Source organism: Mus musculus, chromosome Y (assembly GCF_000001635.26).
Source record: "Mus musculus strain C57BL/6J chromosome Y, GRCm38.p6 C57BL/6J".
NCBI classification, from domain to species: Eukaryota; Metazoa; Chordata; class Mammalia; order Rodentia; family Muridae; genus Mus; species Mus musculus.
In genome coordinates, this window is record NC_000087.7 from 2,652,456 (window position 1) to 2,675,148 (window position 22,693).

Here is a 22,693-nt window from a genome sequence, read left to right on the forward strand (position 1 = left end):
ATATACTATATAGGTAAAAAACAGCCAAAAGAAAAATTATGCATGGCGCTTCATGTCTAATCATGTTAACAGGATGCTCACACACATAAAGAGTAAAGGGGGCTCTTGTTCAAACTCTCTCAAATATTATTACTCCAGCATCATAGCTTTAACAGGGCTCCCACAGCTAAATTCTTTTAGATGATGTAAACATAAATTTAATTATGATTGTGACATGAACCAAACAAAACTAAGTGTCTGTATGTTAAGTAAATCATAAAGATTGGTTTATGTTATTTGCAAGGTTCGCCTAGGGGCTCTCAAGCCTATTGGTTTTGCAGTTTGTACACAGGTAATATTAACTTGCTTCATAGCACTGTGGGTGGAAGGGGTTCAGTTTTCTCTTAATAAGGTAATGCACCACAATACTTTCATAAATTCTGTCATCAGAATTGCAGTGAGGCCTGCTTAAAACATAGCTGTACTTGTTAAATGTTATTATTCCTTCAAAAAGGAGGAGATAGGCAAGGTCATTGGCTCTTCACCTGAGTATCTTGTCATTCCTCCCAACTGGCTGTATGTGATTACACCCTAATTATATAAGGCCACAAGGTTTTCTGGATACACAGGCTAAAACAGGGAGGATCCACCCAAAAAAAGCCTTGAAAAATAGTTAGATATACTGAGTAAAGGCCCCAAGTATTGCCTAATCTTTTCCAAGGGGAAAATGTTCTTATAACAAATGATGACTCTGCCTACTACTTTATGTCTCATGGTACTTAAAATGTTTTATTCAATATACATATATCTCAAATATACTAAAATACATAAACCACACACAGAGACACAGAGAAAAGTATCTTCAAATATGCAAAAATAATGATGGGTGCCTATCTCTCTGAATACTGCCCCCACCTTCTTGGTTCTTGTTAACCTAAAAACCTACAACAAAAAATTTAGTAATTAAATATCTATATAATGTAATCTTGTTTTGCGATACAATGCCATGTATACATTCCCATAGTTATAATAGTCAACACATGTTAACAAAATATGACGGAAAGATGTATGTCTAATCCCTTGTATCTTTGTTAACTTTGTTAAGCTTTAGCTATTTAGAGGCGCTGAGTCACCTAAAAAGCTGTGATCATTTACAGAAGGATTCATAGAAAGAAATGGGTTTCCTAGTCTCTATATATTGTATGTAATCTATAGTTCAAGTTTATTTTGATTTTAAAAGAGCTTCAGTTCAAAATGATAACTTTTAAGATTCAACAGAGATGAAATTATAAAACCCTAGTCTCATGAAAATTAGTTATTGTACATTCTTGAAGACATTTAAGCCATACAAGTTAGTGGTCAATCTCCTTATTAATGATCAAGTTCTTTAATGTACTCAGAACTGTTTGTATTCAATCTAATGCAAATTTAACTTATTGACAGAGACAAGCTAGGCAGGAGGGACAAACTCCATCTCCCATTATATAGTCTTCTGTACATGTTTTCTAGGTTAAGCCTGAAGCAAGTATCTCAAACAAGTTAAAAATAAGCTTACTCTCTTTAATGTAAACTAATATTCCAAATTAGGATACTAAAATCAAAACCAAACTGGTTGTGCAAAAAATAAATGCTTGGGTAAAATGGGCTTCATTGACAATACACTAGCATAGGCAGATTTCCTTAGGCCCAAGAAGTTCCATTGTATGGAGCAGAAGAGTAAGTCCCATGCCAGCATCATTGCAGGATAAGGATGCCTGGGAAGATAGGATGTCAAAGACTGGCTGATTCCCTCTTTCTCTGTCTAGGCCTGACCAGCTCTGGCTGTTGTAGACCTGTGCAGCTCCTGCCCCATAGAGGATCTATGAGTCTGCACACACATCATACATGTCCCAAAAAAATAGAGTCGAATATGAACTACTCTGGCCTCACTGTCTCCTACACTGACATATGAGGATGCTATAAACAGTGGAACCTGGTACCTAAGCCTACCCCTGGACTGGTATGGGACCTGCATGCTAGTTCAACTGACCATGCCCTCTTCTCTGCCTTTCAGTTCTTCATTTTAATAAAAGCTAATTTTATGGTTCACACCTGTCTTAGTTAGGGTTTGACTGCTGTGAACAGACACTACGACCCAGGCAGGTCTTATAAAGGACAACATTAAATAGGGGCTGGCACACTGGTTCAGTCTATTATCATCAAGGCAGGAACATGGCAGCATGCATGTTTTGGTGGTAGGGGAGCAGCAAGCTGGGAAAATGCGTGCAAGCATCTAACTGGAAATCTACTGTGGTCTGTAACATAATTGCCTGGTCCTGGGAGTTATATCATAAGCTTAACTTCTGCTCTCCTCTGCATTGGTGGTCTTTGGTCAAGGGCTGGGCTTGTAACCTGGACTGCAGGTTTTTTGGGGAAATAACCTAGAGATGCTGGTTTTCTTGAGGGTGTAACCTGGAAACTCTGGTCTTGGTGGGGATTAGCCTAGAGACTGGAGCTTGGCTCAGGTTTTGTTGGGAGGCAACTTGGAAACTAATGCTAGGTATCAGCCTGTTAGTTTACCTGAGTTCAAACTTAGGTCAGGTTCTCTAAAATGGAGTCTGAACTTTAAAAAAATAATGGCATCTCAAGTCAACATGGTAGAATCTAGAAGACCTGTGAGAGGTGATGGTTTATCTAAACATGTGGGTGGAGGTTCTGCAACTTCCTGACAAATGGCACATATGTCATGAACTGGGGATCCCGTAGAACAGAGGGATAAGGCCTTAGTAGAATCAGCCCTCTGGAGAGTATGGGCCAGAATGTGAGGTGAATTCCAAGTGAAGTCAGAGGAGTCAGGGGGCTGTTCTTCCCTCTGCCTGTGCTGGTTGGGCAGGGGCCAAGGCTGACCCTCCTTTAGAGGAAGAAGGGTGTGCGGTGGTGAGGCCTGTAAGAAAAAAGTTCTCATCCAAACAGAGGGCCTCTCCACCAGGTATTGCCACATGGTGATGTATGGCACTTGGTCCAGGTGGCCCCAAGTATTCACCCAAAAAATGATGGGGAGATGGAAAGTCCCCTCCTCAGATCATAGGTGGGCCACTCATTCCTGCAAAAGATGGTTAGTTTGTAGGGACAACCAAGCAGACCCACGTCTTCTATGACTCTGTCAAAGTCCTTAAAATGGTTCAGGATCAGGTCCAGTGCAGTGCTTTATGCCTTTCCATCCTAGGAATTAAAAAAGAAAAAAATTGTACAAGAGGACAAAAAGCACAAACAAAATACACACAAACACAAAAGGACATTCCCAGAAAACCAAAACCAAAACCAAAAGGCTATCTCACATGGTCTTCCTCCCTGCTCATGGGAGGCCCATAGACCCACAGCCAGTTCAGGATTCAGATGAGAACTAGCAAGTTCTCCTGCTTCTGGTAGGGAATCTGGGAGAGTCTTCCATTACCCCTGGCCAGGTAACTATGAGTCGGCCTTGATCCTCTTGGCCTTCTGATTAAAACGGAAACAGAATTAACGGAGAAATAGAAACATAGATATGGAAAAGATGAAACAAAACCAGGCACCTGGACTTACCAATCAGACAAAGCCTCCACTCTCGGGGGTTGGGGGGGGGGGTACTAGAGTGAATCACAGAATGAGCACCCAAAAGTAAGGGTCCATGATTCACTGAAGAATGATACCCCAGACTCAAACAGTATGTAAACGCAAAGGTTGTTTCATTCTCCCAAAGTCCTGCATACTGGGATCTCCCATTAAGATAGAGAGACACCAGAGTGAGTTAGGCCTGATTTAATGTGCACTCAGGGGATTCCTGGCTAGGTGACCTTATCCTACTCTATCTCTCAGGGACATTCCAGAACATTACCTGGGTGTGAGGGCTGGAAACTGTTGCTGACCCACTGTCCTTACTTTAGGCCAAGTGGAGGAACATTTTGTGATTAGTTGCTTAAGGCCTGGGTTTTTAGGCATAATCCCCTGAACTGCCTATTTGAAGCCTGTCATGGAGTCAGCCTGTCTCATCACATTTAAGTACACTTAAGCTTCATGCTGCCAAAATATTGACACCTCTCACTGCTGTTCCAATAAACCACTGTCAGCCTGATGAATTTGAGTCTGTCTGCCTCTCTGCCTCATTTTTCTTATGTTCCTCTGCAATCATTCAAATGGAAGCACACACACTCTCTGAGCACATTACATAGGCTAATGGTTACTTAAGTGACCTAGATCTCTGGCCTCTTGTAGCCTCTGCTTTCTTATGAAGGCAATTTCAGCTCCTGGGACTTCATTAGTACTCTCTGTCAGCCCAGCTTCATCACAGTTTGCTCAGCTGTCCTTTGAGTCCTCCCCATCCATCTTCCTAAGACTCTTCCTCGGACCTCTTCTTCAAGAGTCTCTGATCCTCAGGATAAGAGAGCTTTTTCCATTGGATTGCTATCATCACACACCCAAATTGTGCAGGACAAGGTAACTGTCCATCCTGGTCTGACTGAGAGGTGCCCTGACCAGATCCCAGAAGCTGTGGGAGCTTCTCATTCCTTCTCTGGATCACAATGTCCTGGAGGTTCTAGGCACCTCCCAGTTCTTGACTGACATGACAAAGTCCCACCATCGTCTTATGAGTATTGGGGTGCCACATCGGGCTCATTTTCATCTTTGCCAAAAACTTAGGAGGCAGTGGGATAAAACACCCTACCAGTCCTGCCTGATATGTCAAATTTAAGCCAGACTTAAAGATGGACTCTAAAACTCTGTCTTAGTCCACCAAACACAGTTATCCACTCGAATGTAGCCACATTCTCAGATAATGGCCACATTTTTAAACTTTCAATTTTAAGGTCTTCAAAACCTATGATAAGTTTCTGAAAGGAAATGACAAAGGGCCTGGGCCCACTTCCTGATCCACCCACCTGAGACAATCATTCCCTCACCCACTAACCACTAACCCCTCCCTATCTTTTATCCACCTACCCCCCCCCCAACCCCAGTTCATTTTAAGCCTTCTCAACCTGGCCACTCAGCTCCAAGTTGTAAGATTATAAGTAGGCCCAGAACCCAAGCTTAACAGAGCTGGGAGGGAAATTGCAGATGAATTCCACACTGAGGCCTAATGCCTGCTGTTTCTTCTGTGTCTCAAAGCCTGCTCTTCCTACCTGAAATAGGATAGTCCTTTTTTCCCCCTTGGTACTTCTTTACCTTATTACCACACCAAGACTTAATACTCTTGCTTTTATTTCTCCTTTCAGTTACCTGTTATGCCTTTCAGATTGTCACCCTCTATCTGAATTCATGTGTGTGTGTGTGTGTGTGTGTGTGTGTGTGTGTGTGTGTGTGTGTGTGTGTGTGTGTGTATGTGTGTGTGTGTGTGTTTGTGTGTGTCTTTTTGTGTGTGATGTGTGATTGGCGATTGTCTTTGCTTTGTACACACACTTTACTTTGCACACACACACACACACACACACACACAGAGTGTTTATTGATATGTAAATCACTGGATTCAGTTTACAGAGATTCAGATGTCGTTTGGAATATGATAGCTGCTAGCAGTACATGTTGCTTGTTCAGCTTTGCTTCCTGATTCAGATGTGTGCCCACTGTTGCTTTAGGTTGCTTCAGGCCTGCCTAACCACACCACCTCCTACATCCAAAGTCTCAGCAGGCACCCCAGGCCTGGCATCTCTCACGAATGGTACAGTTCTCAATTCCAGAATCCCTCACCACTAACCCTACATGGATTTGGAGGAGTTAGCAAGAAAGGCCTCCTACATGGGGCAAAGGACTGGCCAGTGATTTGTCCTAGACAGAGGCAGGCTCTAGGTCAACATACTTCTCACACCTGCATTCCACACCTCCTGACCTTGGACAGCTAACACTGATCTTTTCTCAGAATGTCAGGGAAAGCAGAAGTCTGGAATCTCCCACGGATGGGAAGTGCAAAAGTCCCCCTGCAAAATTGAAGGTCACATAGGCTAATAGAACTGTCCAGGTCCTGGGCTACATAGACCTAGGGACCCTGGGTGTTTCCTCTATGCCCATCAGCCTCCCTCTTCCCAAAATGGTCACAAATGTCAATCATGCTCTTGATTGCCTTCTCAGCACAGAACAAGTGCCAGCCTCATTTGGGTGACTGGTGGCCCCTCCTCCTTGCCCTGTTTCCCCACAGCAGCTCTCAGACAAGAGGTTCATGGGTTTTGTCCTGAGGACACCTGGCTGTTCTCTATCTTGCCAACTCTCAACCTGGCATGACCCCCTCCTGCTCTTAATATCAAAGCTGTGCATAGAGCAAGCACCCAGGCTTTCCTAGAAATGCATCCTGTGTCACAATGGAATGAAGCTGTCAGGGCCTTAAATGTCTTGACTTGGTTGAGCAGAGGTTATATGCAGATCTTTCTCGCGGGAATACACACTCCTTCTGTTTTGTTGACCTCCATAAATACTTTATGTTCCAATTTTAAATGCTCACTGGCCATCACCTGAACAGATTTCCTCTTTCCCTTTCCACATAATGAGTCTCATGATTTTCTTTCCCAACCTCACTGTATTTGGAAATCAAAGTTTGCCAACACTAATGTTTTAGAAATCCTTTATTAATGGCATTTGAATTATTCCTAAAGATGAACAACTGAGAATGACATAATCACAAGCTATGATTCTGGCTCAGTAAGTAAGAGCACTTGGACTTCATTTAGAGCTTTCTATTATCTTTGTAACAAGCAGGCATTGAAGCCAGGTGCTATGTAAGCTTTCCAGAAGAACAGTATCCCAGGGAATACTTTTTGCTAATGGTGTGTGTGTGTGTGTGTGTGTGTGTGTGTGTGTGTGTGTGTGTGTGTGTGTGATGGCAATTGTCTTTGCTTTGCTTTCAATTGCAAGTATCAGAGAGCAAACAACCTCATAGTCCCTGGTCAGTAGGGAGTTAGCATCCAGGGAACAACAACTTCATATTTCAGAGATAAAAGAAAGTTCTTTAGTTAAACCAAAATCAACTAATACCAGTTTAATTTTATAGTTTGTGTCATTAAATGTTTTGAAACCCTGGACATATTTTTGTTCAAAAGGCAAAAATAATGCTCCTTGTCACAAATCCAGAGTTTCAATATACTCTTTGTGGGAATACAAAACAAAACAAAAACAAACAAACAAACAAACAAAAAAACAAGGATACTTCGTATTTACATTGTCCTTTATCCTGTCTAGTTTAGATTTTCAGTGAAATCTCATGCAATTTGCTTGCAACTCTCCTCCTTAATATGTTTGTTTGCTCTAAAACATTAAAAGTTGGGTGGTAGGACAAAGTATTTCAGGACTCCTTGAGCTGTCCTGTTCTGTAAGCCCCGTCTTCACCATTGTTCTAGAAGTTTCTCCCAGATATTGGTGCTGTGGTCAGTGCCTTGGTTTGGATTTCTTGGTGTGGCCCATGAAAAGTGCATAGCAGGAAGTATCAGCAGAGGTATGTGTGTAGGGGGATGGCATCTAACAAAAGAACAGCATCTCATGAGCTCTCCAAGAATAGCCACCAATCCCAGCACTCACCTCTAAGCAGATAGTCGAGTGAACATTCTGGAGAATGCTAAAGGTATATAAATCTTAGGCAGAACACTGCTTGCAAAATTCAAGCCAGAATTAACTCGAAAGCTCTCTTGCACAAGGATACTCTGTGCACAAAGATGAAGGAGAGAGAGGAGGAGGAAGAAGAAAGAGGAGGAGGAGGAGGAGGAGGAAGAAGAGGAGAAAGAAAGAGGAGGAAGAAAGAGGAGGAGGAGGAGGAGGAGGAGACAGAGGAAGATATGTAGCAAGTAGGTACAGGTGAAAAAGAGGAAGCCTGTGGAATGCCAAAGGATCAATGAGGTCCTTGTCCTGTATCTATGGCTCTCTGCATACAATTCACACAGAGGAGAATAAAATCCACAAATGACATGGAGAAACAATAGCAGAAACTCTCCAGAGAAAGAGACATAAGCACCCATTGGGATGGATATATTTGTATTCATTTGTGTTAGAAATCTATCCAAAGGCTTATAAAGTCTTATTGATTGTTGGCATTGAAATGGTGCTGAAACATACCCTTAAAAGAAAAACTAACCACTTAGAAGTCCAGTAGTGCCAGCTAACTGTTCCATTGAATTCTAGAGAACAGTCTTTTAACTGATTTACAGAAAACAATACATGTAAGTTACTGTTCACAATACATAATTTTGAAAATCAACTAAAACTCAAAGGTCTTAAGACCATGTAGAACAGTAGTTTAATTGTTTCCAAGAGTTCAATACATCAGATAATACACCATGTTGTTGTATAGTATTTAGTGTATAAGATGTCACAGTTGAGGCTCCTTGGCTGCTATTTTCTTCCAACCTATGTTTTAGAGTTGACAGGGCTACATAATCAATTCAAAAGTTCATGGGTAACAGAGTTATTATGAGGGAAGCATCGAGGGAGATTAATGTGATGAAATTGGAACAGGCTAACTGAAGGTCTGGGTATGTAACATGGTGTTAACAAGCCTATGTGTAGTTCCTTGGTCTTTCTTAAAGAAACTGTTGCAGGGGTTGCTGTGTACACTCTTTATGTCTCTTTAAACTTGTTTGTAAGAACAAGAGTGGGTAACTTTGAACCATTCCTTAGCTTAACAATCTGGCAGTTGAGTTAATGTGCAGATGGCCATTCATTCATCCCACATATACTTGCCCTCCCCTTCACCTTTTGTTTTATTCCAATCATTTTGTATATGTGGTGTCTTAAGTGTTGGTACATCCACTTAGCTTGACTATTTGTCCATTTTGTTTCTGATTCTTAGCTAGCCCTTGAAAACACAGCTTTGCTGTATGTCAATAAAACAGTCTATTCTTTAGAGATAGATAATAAAAGAGAAGCAAAATGTGACTCCTTATGCATAAAGGCTTATTTTACCAAAAGATATAGAGAGCTCATAGCATAGTTCATAGAACAACTGGGCTTTGCACATTGTGGAGGAGAACTAAAATGTCATACACACACACACACACACACACACACACACACACACACACACTCACAAGACTTTACATACTCATGATGTAGTTTTGTGTGCTAGAGAGAAACCCTGATAAACAGAAAGATGCATTTGATCAACAAAGGAGTGTTTTGCATACTAAAGAGACACAGCCTGTGTTTTCACAGTATTAAGTTTGGTATGTTTTTCAAAGATGAGTATTGAAGACTTACAGATGGTTTGCATGGTGATGCTGTAAGGAAATGACAGCCAGCCCTGACCCGATGGCACTGTGTTTTTGCCTGCTCAGAAATGAACTACTGCATCCCAGTCATTAGAATGCTCAACCTGAATGATTATATACATACCTACATATTATATATATATATACACATATATATATATATATATGTCTCCGGTGGTGGCTAAAGAAATTTAACATGCAGCCAGGCATCTAGTAAGAGTCCTTGACCTTTGCCTTGGGATGCCTGGGAGATCCTATTGGCCAAAGAGTAAGATAAGAATAGGCTAATAGGCTGTGAGGAATTCACAGCTGTCTTTGTTCCTGTAAAACCTGATTATCTGTGGAAAAGGGGATGAAATGGTCTTTTATTACTACATAACAGGAATGAAAAGAATTTTCTTGCCCAGCTGGATATTTGTCATTACAATGTGTCATTCTGATGTTTCCTTTAAAACTCCAGCTTACTCACCCCTAGCCCCCACTTTAGCATGGCATGCTGTATTGACCACAAAGCTGTTTGCTGTCTTTGTGCTAGCCTAAGAATAAATGCATTTCATCTAAATTGGATCTGAGTGTAAATCTCTGGTTTCTTCTGTGGATTAAATGCCACAACAATGCAACTAGTACTATGTTAAACAAAAACTATGTAGAAGCATTTCTAAGCTTTCTCCTTCCTTACACACTACACATCTTTACACACATTTTAGAACCCAAAAGGAAGGAGCAGGACCTTTTTCATGACAGGAGAAAAGTCAGTATCTAAACCAACTAGGAATCTCAGACTTAAAAATCATAGCAAGGGGGAGTGTTGGCATAGGTAGGAGAAAAGGCCAGTGTCATGAGACTGCCAACCACAGGGCTGTGCTGAGGTGCTCCTGGTATGGTGTATGCTCACCAGTGATGTCAGCTGTTAGTAAGTAGGTAAGCTGCTGGTCGTGGAACTGCTGCTGCTGCTGCTGCTGCTGCTGCTGCTGCTGCTGGTGGTGGTCATGGAACTGCTGTTGCTGCTGGTGGTGGTCATGGAACTGCTGCTTCTGCTGGTGGTGGTCATGGAACTGCTGCTTCTGCTGGTGGTGGTCATGGAACTGCTGCTTCTGCTGCTGCTGGTGGTGGTGGTCATGGAACTGCTGTTGCTGCTGGGGGTGGTCATGGAACTGCTGCTTCTGCTGGGGGTGGTCATGGAACTGATGCTGCTGCTGCTGGTGGTCATGGAACTGCTGCTGCTGCTGCTGGTGGTCATGGAACTGCTGCTGCTGTTGGTGGTGGTGGTGGTCATGGAACTGCTGCTTCTGCTGGTGGTGGTCATGGAACTGCTGCTGCTGCTGCTGCTGCTGCTGCTGCTGGTGGTCATGGAACTGCTGTTGCTGCTGGTGGTGGTCATGGAACTGCTGCTCCTGGTGGTGGTGGTGGTGGTCATGGAACTGCTGTTGCTGCTGGTGGTGGTCATGAAACTGCTGCTTCTGCTGGTGGTGGTCATGGAACTGCTGCTGCTGCTGCTGCTGCTGCTGCTGCTGCTGGTGGTGGTCATAGAACTGCTGTTGCTGCTGGTGGTGGTTATGGAACTGCTGCTGCTGCTGCTGCTGCTGCTGCTGCTGCAGGTGCCCAGTGGGGATATCAACAGGCTGCCAATAAAAGCTTTGCTGGTTTTTGGAGTACAGGTGTGCAGCTCTACTCCAGTCTTGCCTGTATGTGATGGCATGTGGGTTCCTGTCCCACTGCAGAAGGTTGTACAGTTTTGTTGAGGCAACTGCAGGCTGTAAAATGCCACTCCTCTGTGACACTTTAGCCCTCCGATGAGGCTGATATTTATAGTTTGGGTATTTCTCTCTGTGTAGGATCTTCAATCTCTGTGCCTCCTGGAAAAAGGGCCTTTTTTCGGCTTCTGTAAGGCTTTTCCACCTGCATCCCAGCTGCTTGCTGATCTCTGTATTTTGCATGCTGGGATTCTGCTGGGCCAACTTGTGCCTCTCACCACGGGACCACACCATAAATGCATTCATGGGGCGCTTGACATGGCCCTCCATGCTCTCTAGACAATTGTCACCAGTCCCAAAACTTGTCTCTTCTTCAGAGTTTAAGATATCATGTGGCTGTAGGGCTGAACACTAAAAATCAAGATCTGAAATGCTGAACATAATGGAAGAATTATGATTGCAACCAAAAAGACAGAGATGTGATGCAAAGAGAAACAGACAGACAGACAAAGACAGACAGACAGACAGAGACAGACAGAGACAGACAGATACAGAAGTCAAAACTTAAAGTGTAAGAGCTAAAAGCCACTGACCAAAATGTGCTTGTAACAAAGATTTTAATATTTAACGTGTGTAAGAAAATATTTATCCCTCCTCCTTCAGGACCTCCCTAGTCCAGCCCAACTAATCTACTTTGAAGCCATCTCATGAACCTAGATACTGTCAAGCAAAACCCCTCAAGTTTGTGAATGTTAGAGACTGCACTTTCACACTCCTTAAAAATATATCGCTTTTTCTTTGATCATTCTGTCACAACAAGTATTAAGATACAAAGAACATACTGATGAGTTCTTTTGCCCTGTAACGTACCTAATGTTTAGGATGGACTAACGTGAGAAATTAACGAGCTTGCAAAAGTAGTGGAAAGGGTTAAAAATGATAAGCATGGAACCTATCATTAGTATCATAGTCTACTACGGCAGGCAGCATGGAAAAAACTAAGAAATAGTCTGTTCTGGCTCTATAGCCCAGTATAAATATCTACACCATAAAAGAACTTTTGCTTCCTTTCTTGGTCATATCAATGCATCATAAAAGTAATGTATACAAATTTCTTACATAATAGCAAAAATTCTTTCATGGTAAAAATCATCCAGGTTGAGCATTCTAATGACTGGGATGCAGTAGTTCATTTCTGAGCAGGCAAAAACACAGTGCCATCGGGTCAGGGCTGGCTGTCATTTCCTTACAGCATCACCATGCAAACCATCTGTAAGTCTTCAATACTCATCTTTGAAAAACATACCAAACTTAATACTGTGAAAACACAGGCTGTGTCTCTTTAGTATGCAAAACACTCCTTTGTTGATCAAATGCATCTTTCTGTTTATCAGGGTTTCTCTCTAGCACACAAAACTACATCATGAGTATGTAAAGTCTTGTGAGTGTGTGTGTGTGTGTGTGTGTGTGTGTGTGTGTGTGTGTGTGTGTGTGTGTGTGTGTGTGTATGACATTTTAGTTCTCCTCCACAATGTGCAAAGCCCAGTTGTTCTATGAACTATGCTATGAGCTCTCTATATCTTTTGGTAAAATAAGCCTTTATGCATAAGGAGTCACATTTTGCTTCTCTTTTATTATCTATCTCTAAAGAATAGACTGTTTTATTGACATACAGCAAAGCTGTGTTTTCAAGGGCTAGCTAAGAATCAGAAACAAAATGGACAAATAGTCAAGCTAAGTGGATGTACCAACACTTAAGACACCACATATACAAAATGATTGGAATAAAACAAAAGGTGAAGGGGAGGGCAAGTATATGTGGGATGAATGAATGGCCATCTGCACATTAACTCAACTGCCAGATTGTTAAGCTAAGGAATGGTTCAAAGTTACCCACTCTTGTTCTTACAAACAAGTTTAAAGAGACATAAAGAGTGTACACAGCAACCCCTGCAACAGTTTCTTTAAGAAAGACCAAGGAACTACACATAGGCTTGTTAACACCATGTTACATACCCAGACCTTCAGTTAGCCTGTTCCAATTTCATCACATTAATCTCCCTCGATGCTTCCCTCATAATAACTCTGTTACCCATGAACTTTTGAATTGATTATGTAGCCCTGTCAACTCTAAAACATAGGTTGGAAGAAAATAGCAGCCAAGGAGCCTCAACTGTGACATCTTATACACTAAATACTATACAACAACATGGTGTATTATCTGATGTATTGAACTCTTGGAAACAATTAAACTACTGTTCTACATGGTCTTAAGACCTTTGAGTTTTAGTTGATTTTCAAAATTATGTATTGTGAACAGTAACTTACATGTATTGTTTTCTGTAAATCAGTTAAAAGACTGTTCTCTAGAATTCAATGGAACAGTTAGCTGGCACTACTGGACTTCTAAGTGGTTAGTTTTTCTTTTAAGGGTATGTTTCAGCACCATTTCAATGCCAACAATCAATAAGACTTTATAAGCCTTTGGATAGATTTCTAACACAAATGAATACAAATATATCCATCCCAATGGGTGCTTATGTCTCTTTCTCTGGAGAGTTTCTGCTATTGTTTCTCCATGTCATTTGTGGATTTTATTCTCCTCTGTGTGAATTGTATGCAGAGAGCCATAGATACAGGACAAGGACCTCATTGATCCTTTGGCATTCCACAGGCTTCCTCTTTTTCACCTGTACCTACTTGCTACATATCTTCCTCTGTCTCCTCCTCCTCCTCCTCCTCTTTCTTCCTCCTCTTTCTTTCTCCTCTTCTTCCTCCTCCTCCTCCTCCTCCTCTTTCTTCTTCCTCCTCCTCTCTCTCCTTCATCTTTGTGCACAGAGTATCCTTGTGCAAGAGAGCTTTCGAGTTAATTCTGGCTTGAATTTTGCAAGCAGTGTTCTGCCTAAGATTTATATACCTTTAGCATTCTCCAGAATGTTCACTCGACTATCTGCTTAGAGGTGAGTGCTGGGATTGGTGGCTATTCTTGGAGAGCTCATGAGATGCTGTTCTTTTGTTAGATGCCATCCCCCTACACACATACCTCTGCTGATACTTCCTGCTATGCACTTTTCATGGGCCACACCAAGAAATCCAAACCAAGGCACTGACCACAGCACCAATATCTGGGAGAAACTTCTAGAACAATGGTGAAGACGGGGCTTACAGAACAGGACAGCTCAAGGAGTCCTGAAATACTTTGTCCTACCACCCAACTTTTAATGTTTTAGAGCAAACAAACATATTAAGGAGGAGAGTTGCAAGCAAATTGCATGAGATTTCACTGAAAATCTAAACTAGACAGGATAAAGGACAATGTAAATACGAAGTATCCTTGTTTTTTTGTTTGTTTGTTTGTTTGTTTTTGTTTTGTTTTGTATTCCCACAAAGAGTATATTGAAACTCTGGATTTGTGACAAGGAGCATTATTTTTGCCTTTTGAACAAAAATATGTCCAGGGTTTCAAAACATTTAATGACACAAACTATAAAATTAAACTGGTATTAGTTGATTTTGGTTTAACTAAAGAACTTTCTTTTATCTCTGAAATATGAAGTTGTTGTTCCCTGGATGCTAACTCCCTACTGACCAGGGACTATGAGGTTGTTTGCTCTCTGATACTTGCAATTGAAAGCAAAGCAAAGACAATTGCCATCACACACACACACACACACACACACACACACACACACACACACACACACACACCATTAGCAAAAAGTATTCCCTGGGATACTGTTCTTCTGGAAAGCTTACATAGCACCTGGCTTCAATGCCTGCTTGTTACAAAGATAATAGAAAGCTCTAAATGAAGTCCAAGTGCTCTTACTTACTGAGCCAGAATCATAGCTTGTGATTATGTCATTCTCAGTTGTTCATCTTTAGGAATAATTCAAATGCCATTAATAAAGGATTTCTAAAACATTAGTGTTGGCAAACTTTGATTTCCAAATACAGTGAGGTTGGGAAAGAAAATCATGAGACTCATTATGTGGAAAGGGAAAGAGGAAATCTGTTCAGGTGATGGCCAGTGAGCATTTAAAATTGGAACATAAAGTATTTATGGAGGTCAACAAAACAGAAGGAGTGTGTATTCCCGCGAGAAAGATCTGCATATAACCTCTGCTCAACCAAGTCAAGACATTTAAGGCCCTGACAGCTTCATTCCATTGTGACACAGGATGCATTTCTAGGAAAGCCTGGGTGCTTGCTCTATGCACAGCTTTGATATTAAGAGCAGGAGGGGGTCATGCCAGGTTGAGAGTTGGCAAGATAGAGAACAGCCAGGTGTCCTCAGGACAAAACCCATGAACCTCTTGTCTGAGAGCTGCTGTGGGGAAACAGGGCAAGGAGGAGGGGCCACCAGTCACCCAAATGAGGCTGGCACTTGTTCTGTGCTGAGAAGGCAATCAAGAGCATGATTGACATTTGTGACCATTTTGGGAAGAGGGAGGCTGATGGGCATAGAGGAAACACCCAGGGTCCCTAGGTCTATGTAGCCCAGGACCTGGACAGTTCTATTAGCCTATGTGACCTTCAATTTTGCAGGGGGACTTTTGCACTTCCCATCCGTGGGAGATTCCAGACTTCTGCTTTCCCTGACATTCTGAGAAAAGATCAGTGTTAGCTGTCCAAGGTCAGGAGGTGTGGAATGCAGGTGTGAGAAGTATGTTGACCTAGAGCCTGCCTCTGTCTAGGACAAATCACTGGCCAGTCCTTTGCCCCATGTAGGAGGCCTTTCTTGCTAACTCCTCCAAATCCATGTAGGGTTAGTGGTGAGGGATTCTGGAATTGAGAACTGTACCATTCGTGAGAGATGCCAGGCCTGGGGTGCCTGCTGAGACTTTGGATGTAGGAGGTGGTGTGGTTAGGCAGGCCTGAAGCAACCTAAAGCAACAGTGGGCACACATCTGAATCAGGAAGCAAAGCTGAACAAGCAACATGTACTGCTAGCAGCTATCATATTCCAAACGACATCTGAATCTCTGTAAACTGAATCCAGTGATTTACATATCAATAAACACTCTGTGTGTGTGTGTGTGTGTGTGTGTGTGTGTGTGCAAAGTAAAGTGTGTGTACAAAGCAAAGACAATCGCCAATCACACATCACACACAAAAAGACACACACAAACACACACACACACACACACACATACACACACACACACACACACACACACACACACACACACACACACACACACACACATGAATTCAGATAGAGGGTGACAATCTGAAAGGCATAACAGGTAACTGAAAGGAGAAATAAAAGCAAGAGTATTAAGTCTTGGTGTGGTAATAAGGTAAAGAAGTACCAAGGGGGAAAAAAGGACTATCCTATTTCAGGTAGGAAGAGCAGGCTTTGAGACACAGAAGAAACAGCAGGCATTAGGCCTCAGTGTGGAATTCATCTGCAATTTCCCTCCCAGCTCTGTTAAGCTTGGGTTCTGGGCCTACTTATAATCTTACAACTTGGAGCTGAGTGGCCAGGTTGAGAAGGCTTAAAATGAACTGGGGTTGGGGGGGGGGTAGGTGGATAAAAGATAGGGAGGGGTTAGTGGTTAGTGGGTGAGGGAATGATTGTCTCAGGTGGGTGGATCAGGAAGTGGGCCCAGGCCCTTTGTCATTTCCTTTCAGAAACTTATCATAGGTTTTGAAGACCTTAAAATTGAAAGTTTAAAAATGTGGCCATTATCTGAGAATGTGGCTACATTCGAGTGGATAACTGTGTTTGGTGGACTAAGACAGAGTTTTAGAGTCCATCTTTAAGTCTGGCTTAAATTTGACATATCAGGCAGGACTGGTAGGGTGTTTTATCCCACTGCCTCCTAAGTTTTTGGCAAAGATGAAAATGAGCCCGATGTGGCACCCCAATACTCATAAGACGATGGTGGGACTTTGTCATGTCAGTCAAGAACTGGGAGGTGCCTAGAACCTCCAGGACATTGTGATCCAGAGAAGGAATGAGAAGCTCCCACAGCTTCTGGGATCTGGTCAGGGCACCTCTCAGTCAGACCAGGATGGACAGTTACCTTGTCCTGCACAATTTGGGTGTGTGATGATAGCAATCCAATGGAAAAAGCTCTCTTATCCTGAGGATCAGAGACTCTTGAAGAAGAGGTCCGAGGAAGAGTCTTAGGAAGATGGATGGGGAGGACTCAAAGGACAGCTGAGCAAACTGTGATGAAGCTGGGCTGACAGAGAGTACTAATGAAGTCCCAGGAGCTGAAATTGCCTTCATAAGAAAGCAGAGGCTACAAGAGGCCAGAGATCTAGGTCACTTAAGTAACCATTAGCCTATGTAATGTGCTCAGAGAGTGTGTGTGCTTCCATTTGAATGATTGCAGAGGAACATAAGAAAAATGAGGCAGAGAGGCAGACAGACTCAAATTCATCAGGCTGACAGTGGTTTATTGGAACAGCAGTGAGAGGTGTCAATATTTTGGCAGCATGAAGCTTAAGTGTACTTAAATGTGATGAGACAGGCTGACTCCATGACAGGCTTCAAATAGGCAGTTCAGGGGATTATGCCTAAAAACCCAGGCCTTAAGCAACTAATCACAAAATGTTCCTCCACTTGGCCTAAAGTAAGGACAGTGGGTCAGCAACAGTTTCCAGCCCTCACACCCAGGTAATGTTCTGGAATGTCCCTGAGAGATAGAGTAGGATAAGGTCACCTAGCCAGGAATCCCCTGAGTGCACATTAAATCAGGCCTAACTCACTCTGGTGTCTCTCTATCTTAATGGGAGATCCCAGTATGCAGGACTTTGGGAGAATGAAACAACCTTTGCGTTTACATACTGTTTGAGTCTGGGGTATCATTCTTCAGTGAATCATGGACCCTTACTTTTGGGTGCTCATTCTGTGATTCACTCTAGTACCCCCCCCCCCAACCCCCGAGAGTGGAGGCTTTGTCTGATTGGTAAGTCCAGGTGCCTGGTTTTGTTTCATCTTTTCCATATCTATGTTTCTATTTCTCCGTTAATTCTGTTTCCGTTTTAATCAGAAGGCCAAGAGGATCAAGGCCGACTCATAGTTACCTGGCCAGGGGTAATGGAAGACTCTCCCAGATTCCCTACCAGAAGCAGGAGAACTTGCTAGTTCTCATCTGAATCCTGAACTGGCTGTGGGTCTATGGGCCTCCCATGAGCAGGGAGGAAGACCATGTGAGATAGCCTTTTGGTTTTGGTTTTGGTTTTCTGGGAATGTCCTTTTGTGTTTGTGTGTATTTTGTTTGTGCTTTTTGTCCTCTTGTACAATTTTTTTCTTTTTTAATTCCTAGGATGGAAAGGCATAAAGCACTGCACTGGACCTGATCCTGAACCATTTTAAGGACTTTGACAGAGTCATAGAAGACGTGGGTCTGCTTGGTTGTCCCTACAAACTAACCATCTTTTGCAGGAATGAGTGGCCCACCTATGATCTGAGGAGGGGACTTTCCATCTCCCCATCATTTTTTGGGTGAATACTTGGGGCCACCTGGACCAAGTGCCATACATCACCATGTGGCAATACCTGGTGGAGAGGCCCTCTGTTTGGATGAGAACTTTTTTCTTACAGGCCTCACCACCGCACACCCTTCTTCCTCTAAAGGAGGGTCAGCCTTGGCCCCTGCCCAACCAGCACAGGCAGAGGGAAGAACAGCCCCCTGACTCCTCTGACTTCACTTGGAATTCACCTCACATTCTGGCCCATACTCTCCAGAGGGCTGATTCTACTAAGGCCTTATCCCTCTGTTCTACGGGATCCCCAGTTCATGACATATGTGCCATTTGTCAGGAAGTTGCAGAACCTCCACCCACATGTTTAGATAAACCATCACCTCTCACAGGTCTTCTAGATTCTACCATGTTGACTTGAGATGCCATTATTTTTTTAAAGTTCAGACTCCATTTTAGAGAACCTGACCTAAGTTTGAACTCAGGTAAACTAACAGGCTGATACCTAGCATTAGTTTCCAAGTTGCCTCCCAACAAAACCTGAGCCAAGCTCCAGTCTCTAGGCTAATCCCCACCAAGACCAGAGTTTCCAGGTTACACCCTCAAGAAAACCAGCATCTCTAGGTTATTTCCCCAAAAAACCTGCAGTCCAGGTTACAAGCCCAGCCCTTGACCAAAGACCACCAATGCAGAGGAGAGCAGAAGTTAAGCTTATGATATAACTCCCAGGACCAGGCAATTATGTTACAGACCACAGTAGATTTCCAGTTAGATGCTTGCACGCATTTTCCCAGCTTGCTGCTCCCCTACCACCAAAACATGCATGCTGCCATGTTCCTGCCTTGATGATAATAGACTGAACCAGTGTGCCAGCCCCTATTTAATGTTGTCCTTTATAAGACCTGCCTGGGTCGTAGTGTCTGTTCACAGCAGTCAAACCCTAACTAAGACAGGTGTGAACCATAAAATTAGCTTTTATTAAAATGAAGAACTGAAAGGCAGAGAAGAGGGCATGGTCAGTTGAACTAGCATGCAGGTCCCATACCAGTCCAGGGGTAGGCTTAGGTACCAGGTTCCACTGTTTATAGCATCCTCATATGTCAGTGTAGGAGACAGTGAGGCCAGAGTAGTTCATATTCGACTCTATTTTTTTGGGACATGTATGATGTGTGTGCAGACTCATAGATCCTCTATGGGGCAGGAGCTGCACAGGTCTACAACAGCCAGAGCTGGTCAGGCCTAGACAGAGAAAGAGGGAATCAGCCAGTCTTTGACATCCTATCTTCCCAGGCATCCTTATCCTGCAATGATGCTGGCATGGGACTTACTCTTCTGCTCCATACAATGGAACTTCTTGGGCCTAAGGAAATCTGCCTATGCTAGTGTATTGTCAATGAAGCCCATTTTACCCAAGCATTTATTTTTTGCACAACCAGTTTGGTTTTGATTTTAGTATCCTAATTTGGAATATTAGTTTACATTAAAGAGAGTAAGCTTATTTTTAACTTGTTTGAGATACTTGCTTCAGGCTTAACCTAGAAAACATGTACAGAAGACTATATAATGGGAGATGGAGTTTGTCCCTCCTGCCTAGCTTGTCTCTGTCAATAAGTTAAATTTGCATTAGATTGAATACAAACAGTTCTGAGTACATTAAAGAACTTGATCATTAATAAGGAGATTGACCACTAACTTGTATGGCTTAAATGTCTTCAAGAATGTACAATAACTAATTTTCATGAGACTAGGGTTTTATAATTTCATCTCTGTTGAATCTTAAAAGTTATCATTTTGAACTGAAGCTCTTTTAAAATCAAAATAAACTTGAACTATAGATTACATACAATATATAGAGACTAGGAAACCCATTTCTTTCTATGAATCCTTCTGTAAATGATCACAGCTTTTTAGGTGACTCAGCGCCTCTAAATAGCTAAAGCTTAACAAAGTTAACAAAGATACAAGGGATTAGACATACATCTTTCCGTCATATTTTGTTAACATGTGTTGACTATTATAACTATGGGAATGTATACATGGCATTGTATCGCAAAACAAGATTACATTATATAGATATTTAATTACTAAATTTTTTGTTGTAGGTTTTTAGGTTAACAAGAACCAAGAAGGTGGGGGCAGTATTCAGAGAGATAGGCACCCATCATTATTTTTGCATATTTGAAGATACTTTTCTCTGTGTCTCTGTGTGTGGTTTATGTATTTTAGTATATTTGAGATATATGTATATTGAATAAAACATTTTAAGTACCATGAGACATAAAGTAGTAGGCAGAGTCATCATTTGTTATAAGAACATTTTCCCCTTGGAAAAGATTAGGCAATACTTGGGGCCTTTACTCAGTATATCTAACTATTTTTCAAGGCTTTTTTTGGGTGGATCCTCCCTGTTTTAGCCTGTGTATCCAGAAAACCTTGTGGCCTTATATAATTAGGGTGTAATCACATACAGCCAGTTGGGAGGAATGACAAGATACTCAGGTGAAGAGCCAATGACCTTGCCTATCTCCTCCTTTTTGAAGGAATAATAACATTTAACAAGTACAGCTATGTTTTAAGCAGGCCTCACTGCAATTCTGATGACAGAATTTATGAAAGTATTGTGGTGCATTACCTTATTAAGAGAAAACTGAACCCCTTCCACCCACAGTGCTATGAAGCAAGTTAATATTACCTGTGTACAAACTGCAAAACCAATAGGCTTGAGAGCCCCTAGGCGAACCTTGCAAATAACATAAACCAATCTTTATGATTTACTTAACATACAGACACTTAGTTTTGTTTGGTTCATGTCACAATCATAATTAAATTTATGTTTACATCATCTAAAAGAATTTAGCTGTGGGAGCCCTGTTAAAGCTATGATGCTGGAGTAATAATATTTGAGAGAGTTTGAACAAGAGCCCCCTTTACTCTTTATGTGTGTGAGCATCCTGTTAACATGATTAGACATGAAGCGCCATGCATAATTTTTCTTTTGGCTGTTTTTTACCTATATAGTATATAGTGGAACTGATTAATTTAATTGAATTGATTAAATAATAATGACGGCAAGAAGACAATCACTGGATGAGGATGAGGCAGGTTTTCTGGGTCTGACACAGGAAGAAGGAAGGCAAGAGGAGGAGGGTACTTCCTTTTGGACTAGGGAAGCAAGGTGGATAGGATGTAGGCCTGGGAACAGAGTTCTGGCTGCAGAATCCATCAGGATCTGCCACTGGAAGATTTCTAACATGGAATAGTTGATGAATTTAGGATGACATATTTCAGATAATGTCTTACACACACACACACACACACACACACACAGAGAGAGAGAGAGAGAGAGAGAGAGAGAGAGAGAGAGAGAGAGAGGCTCTTTGGTTGTTTTCAGACACATAGCACGGAGAGACAAGAGGGCATACAGTGAGAAAGAAGCTGGACAGGGAGGAGAAAAAGAAAGACAATCAGGGAAAGGGGAGGATATAGCAAAGAAGTTCCTAAGTTTGTACTTCCCACCCCCCCACACACACCCTGACCCTGCTTTCATTATACCCTCTTTCCATAATTATACAACCTTATCTCCTGTTGCTTTTGTTTTCTTCCTTAAATGAATGGACCAACACTCCATTTTCTTTGAAGTTTAAGCATTTCCTACATAATGTACTAATTTAGGTATGCAGATTTACTTGAAGGAATCTTGATAATAGGAGACCCCAGAACACAGCACTTCTGCAGAATAAAACTCTCTTTGTGTTTACATACTACTTGAGTCTGGGTTATCATTGTTCTTCAAATCATGGATGCTTACGAGTGGACTGAGGGACAGGTACATTACACTATTTTGTTTGGTTGTTTGGTTGTTTTTTCAAGACAGGGTTTCTCTGTGTAGCCCTGGCTGTCCTGGAACTCACTGTGTAGACCAGGCTGGCCTCAAACTCAGAAATCTGCCTGCTTCTCCCTCCTGAGTGCTGGGTATGCTATTTTTAACGATGGCCTCTTGTAACGCATTTGCAGCTGATGTAAAGCTCCATGTCTTAGATTCATGTGCCTGGGATTCCTTCCCTACCCTTTTGCTGGAAAGTTGCCTTTCACATTTAAACAAAGAGTTTGGTTGATCAGGGATGGGTCCCATGATTCTCTGAGCCATTTTGCTTGTCTCATTCTGTTTCCTGACACTGGACTACTGCTTAGGCGATTAAGCAAACTTAATATTTTGATGTTTCAGCACTTATGAATAGTGCTTACATCTGTTTCCACATCTGTAGTTCAGCTATGTGCTGAAAAGAGCTCTCTCCTGTATCGTTTCTCTCCTGTAGCTGAGACTCTGCTCACTCATGTGTGCTTGTTTGTACCTGAAGGCCAGAAGAAGGTAAATACCAA

At 42.2% G+C, this 22,693-nt stretch overlaps 1 protein-coding gene across 1 annotated transcript, besides 8 other annotated features; it reads right to left on the reverse strand.

The window, feature by feature from the left end:
- Nucleotides 1–10,015: 10,015 nt before the first annotated feature.
- On the reverse strand, nucleotides 10,016–11,203 carry Sry (sex determining region of Chr Y). Its single transcript, NM_011564.1, has one exon. It carries the CDS (start codon nucleotides 11,201–11,203, stop codon nucleotides 10,016–10,018), a length of 1,188 nt encoding a protein of 395 aa, NP_035694.1.
- Nucleotides 11,203–12,027: a promoter, noted in NCBI's record as "promoter fragment defined by coordinates 7480-8304 on accession X67204.1". NCBI's record gives its function as "drives expression in gonads" and the evidence as "EXISTENCE:transgenic organism evidence [ECO:0001131][PMID:11784049]".
- Nucleotides 11,203–12,875: a promoter, noted in NCBI's record as "d2Sry-CRE 1.4 kb fragment spanning HpaI site to translation start codon". NCBI's record gives its function as "drives specific expression in gonads" and the evidence as "EXISTENCE:transgenic organism evidence [ECO:0001131][PMID:12492513]".
- Nucleotides 11,203–14,913: a biological region, named in NCBI's record as "Sry promoter region". NCBI's record gives its function as "regulatory_interactions: Sry".
- Nucleotides 11,519–11,538: a protein binding site, noted in NCBI's record as "mSRY WT1 site 1". NCBI's record gives the evidence for it as "EXISTENCE:protein binding evidence [ECO:0000024][PMID:18445271]".
- Nucleotides 11,582–11,601: a protein binding site, noted in NCBI's record as "GATA site B". NCBI's record gives its function as "positive regulation of promoter activity" and the evidence as "EXISTENCE:protein binding evidence [ECO:0000024][PMID:18445271]".
- Nucleotides 11,692–11,711: a protein binding site, noted in NCBI's record as "GATA site A". NCBI's record gives its function as "positive regulation of promoter activity" and the evidence as "EXISTENCE:protein binding evidence [ECO:0000024][PMID:18445271]".
- Nucleotides 11,843–11,981: a transcriptional cis regulatory region, noted in NCBI's record as "AccI fragment spanning -0.5 kb to -0.4 kb". NCBI's record gives its function as "promotes stage and tissue specificity of expression" and the evidence as "EXISTENCE:transgenic organism evidence [ECO:0001131][PMID:16182245]".
- Nucleotides 12,792–14,913: a DNAseI hypersensitive site, noted in NCBI's record as "region defined by coordinates 4593 to 6714 on accession X67204.1; contains two hypersensitive sites; the nucleotide coordinates are approximate for this feature". NCBI's record gives the evidence for it as "EXISTENCE:in vivo cleavage assay evidence [ECO:0001075][PMID:12589650]".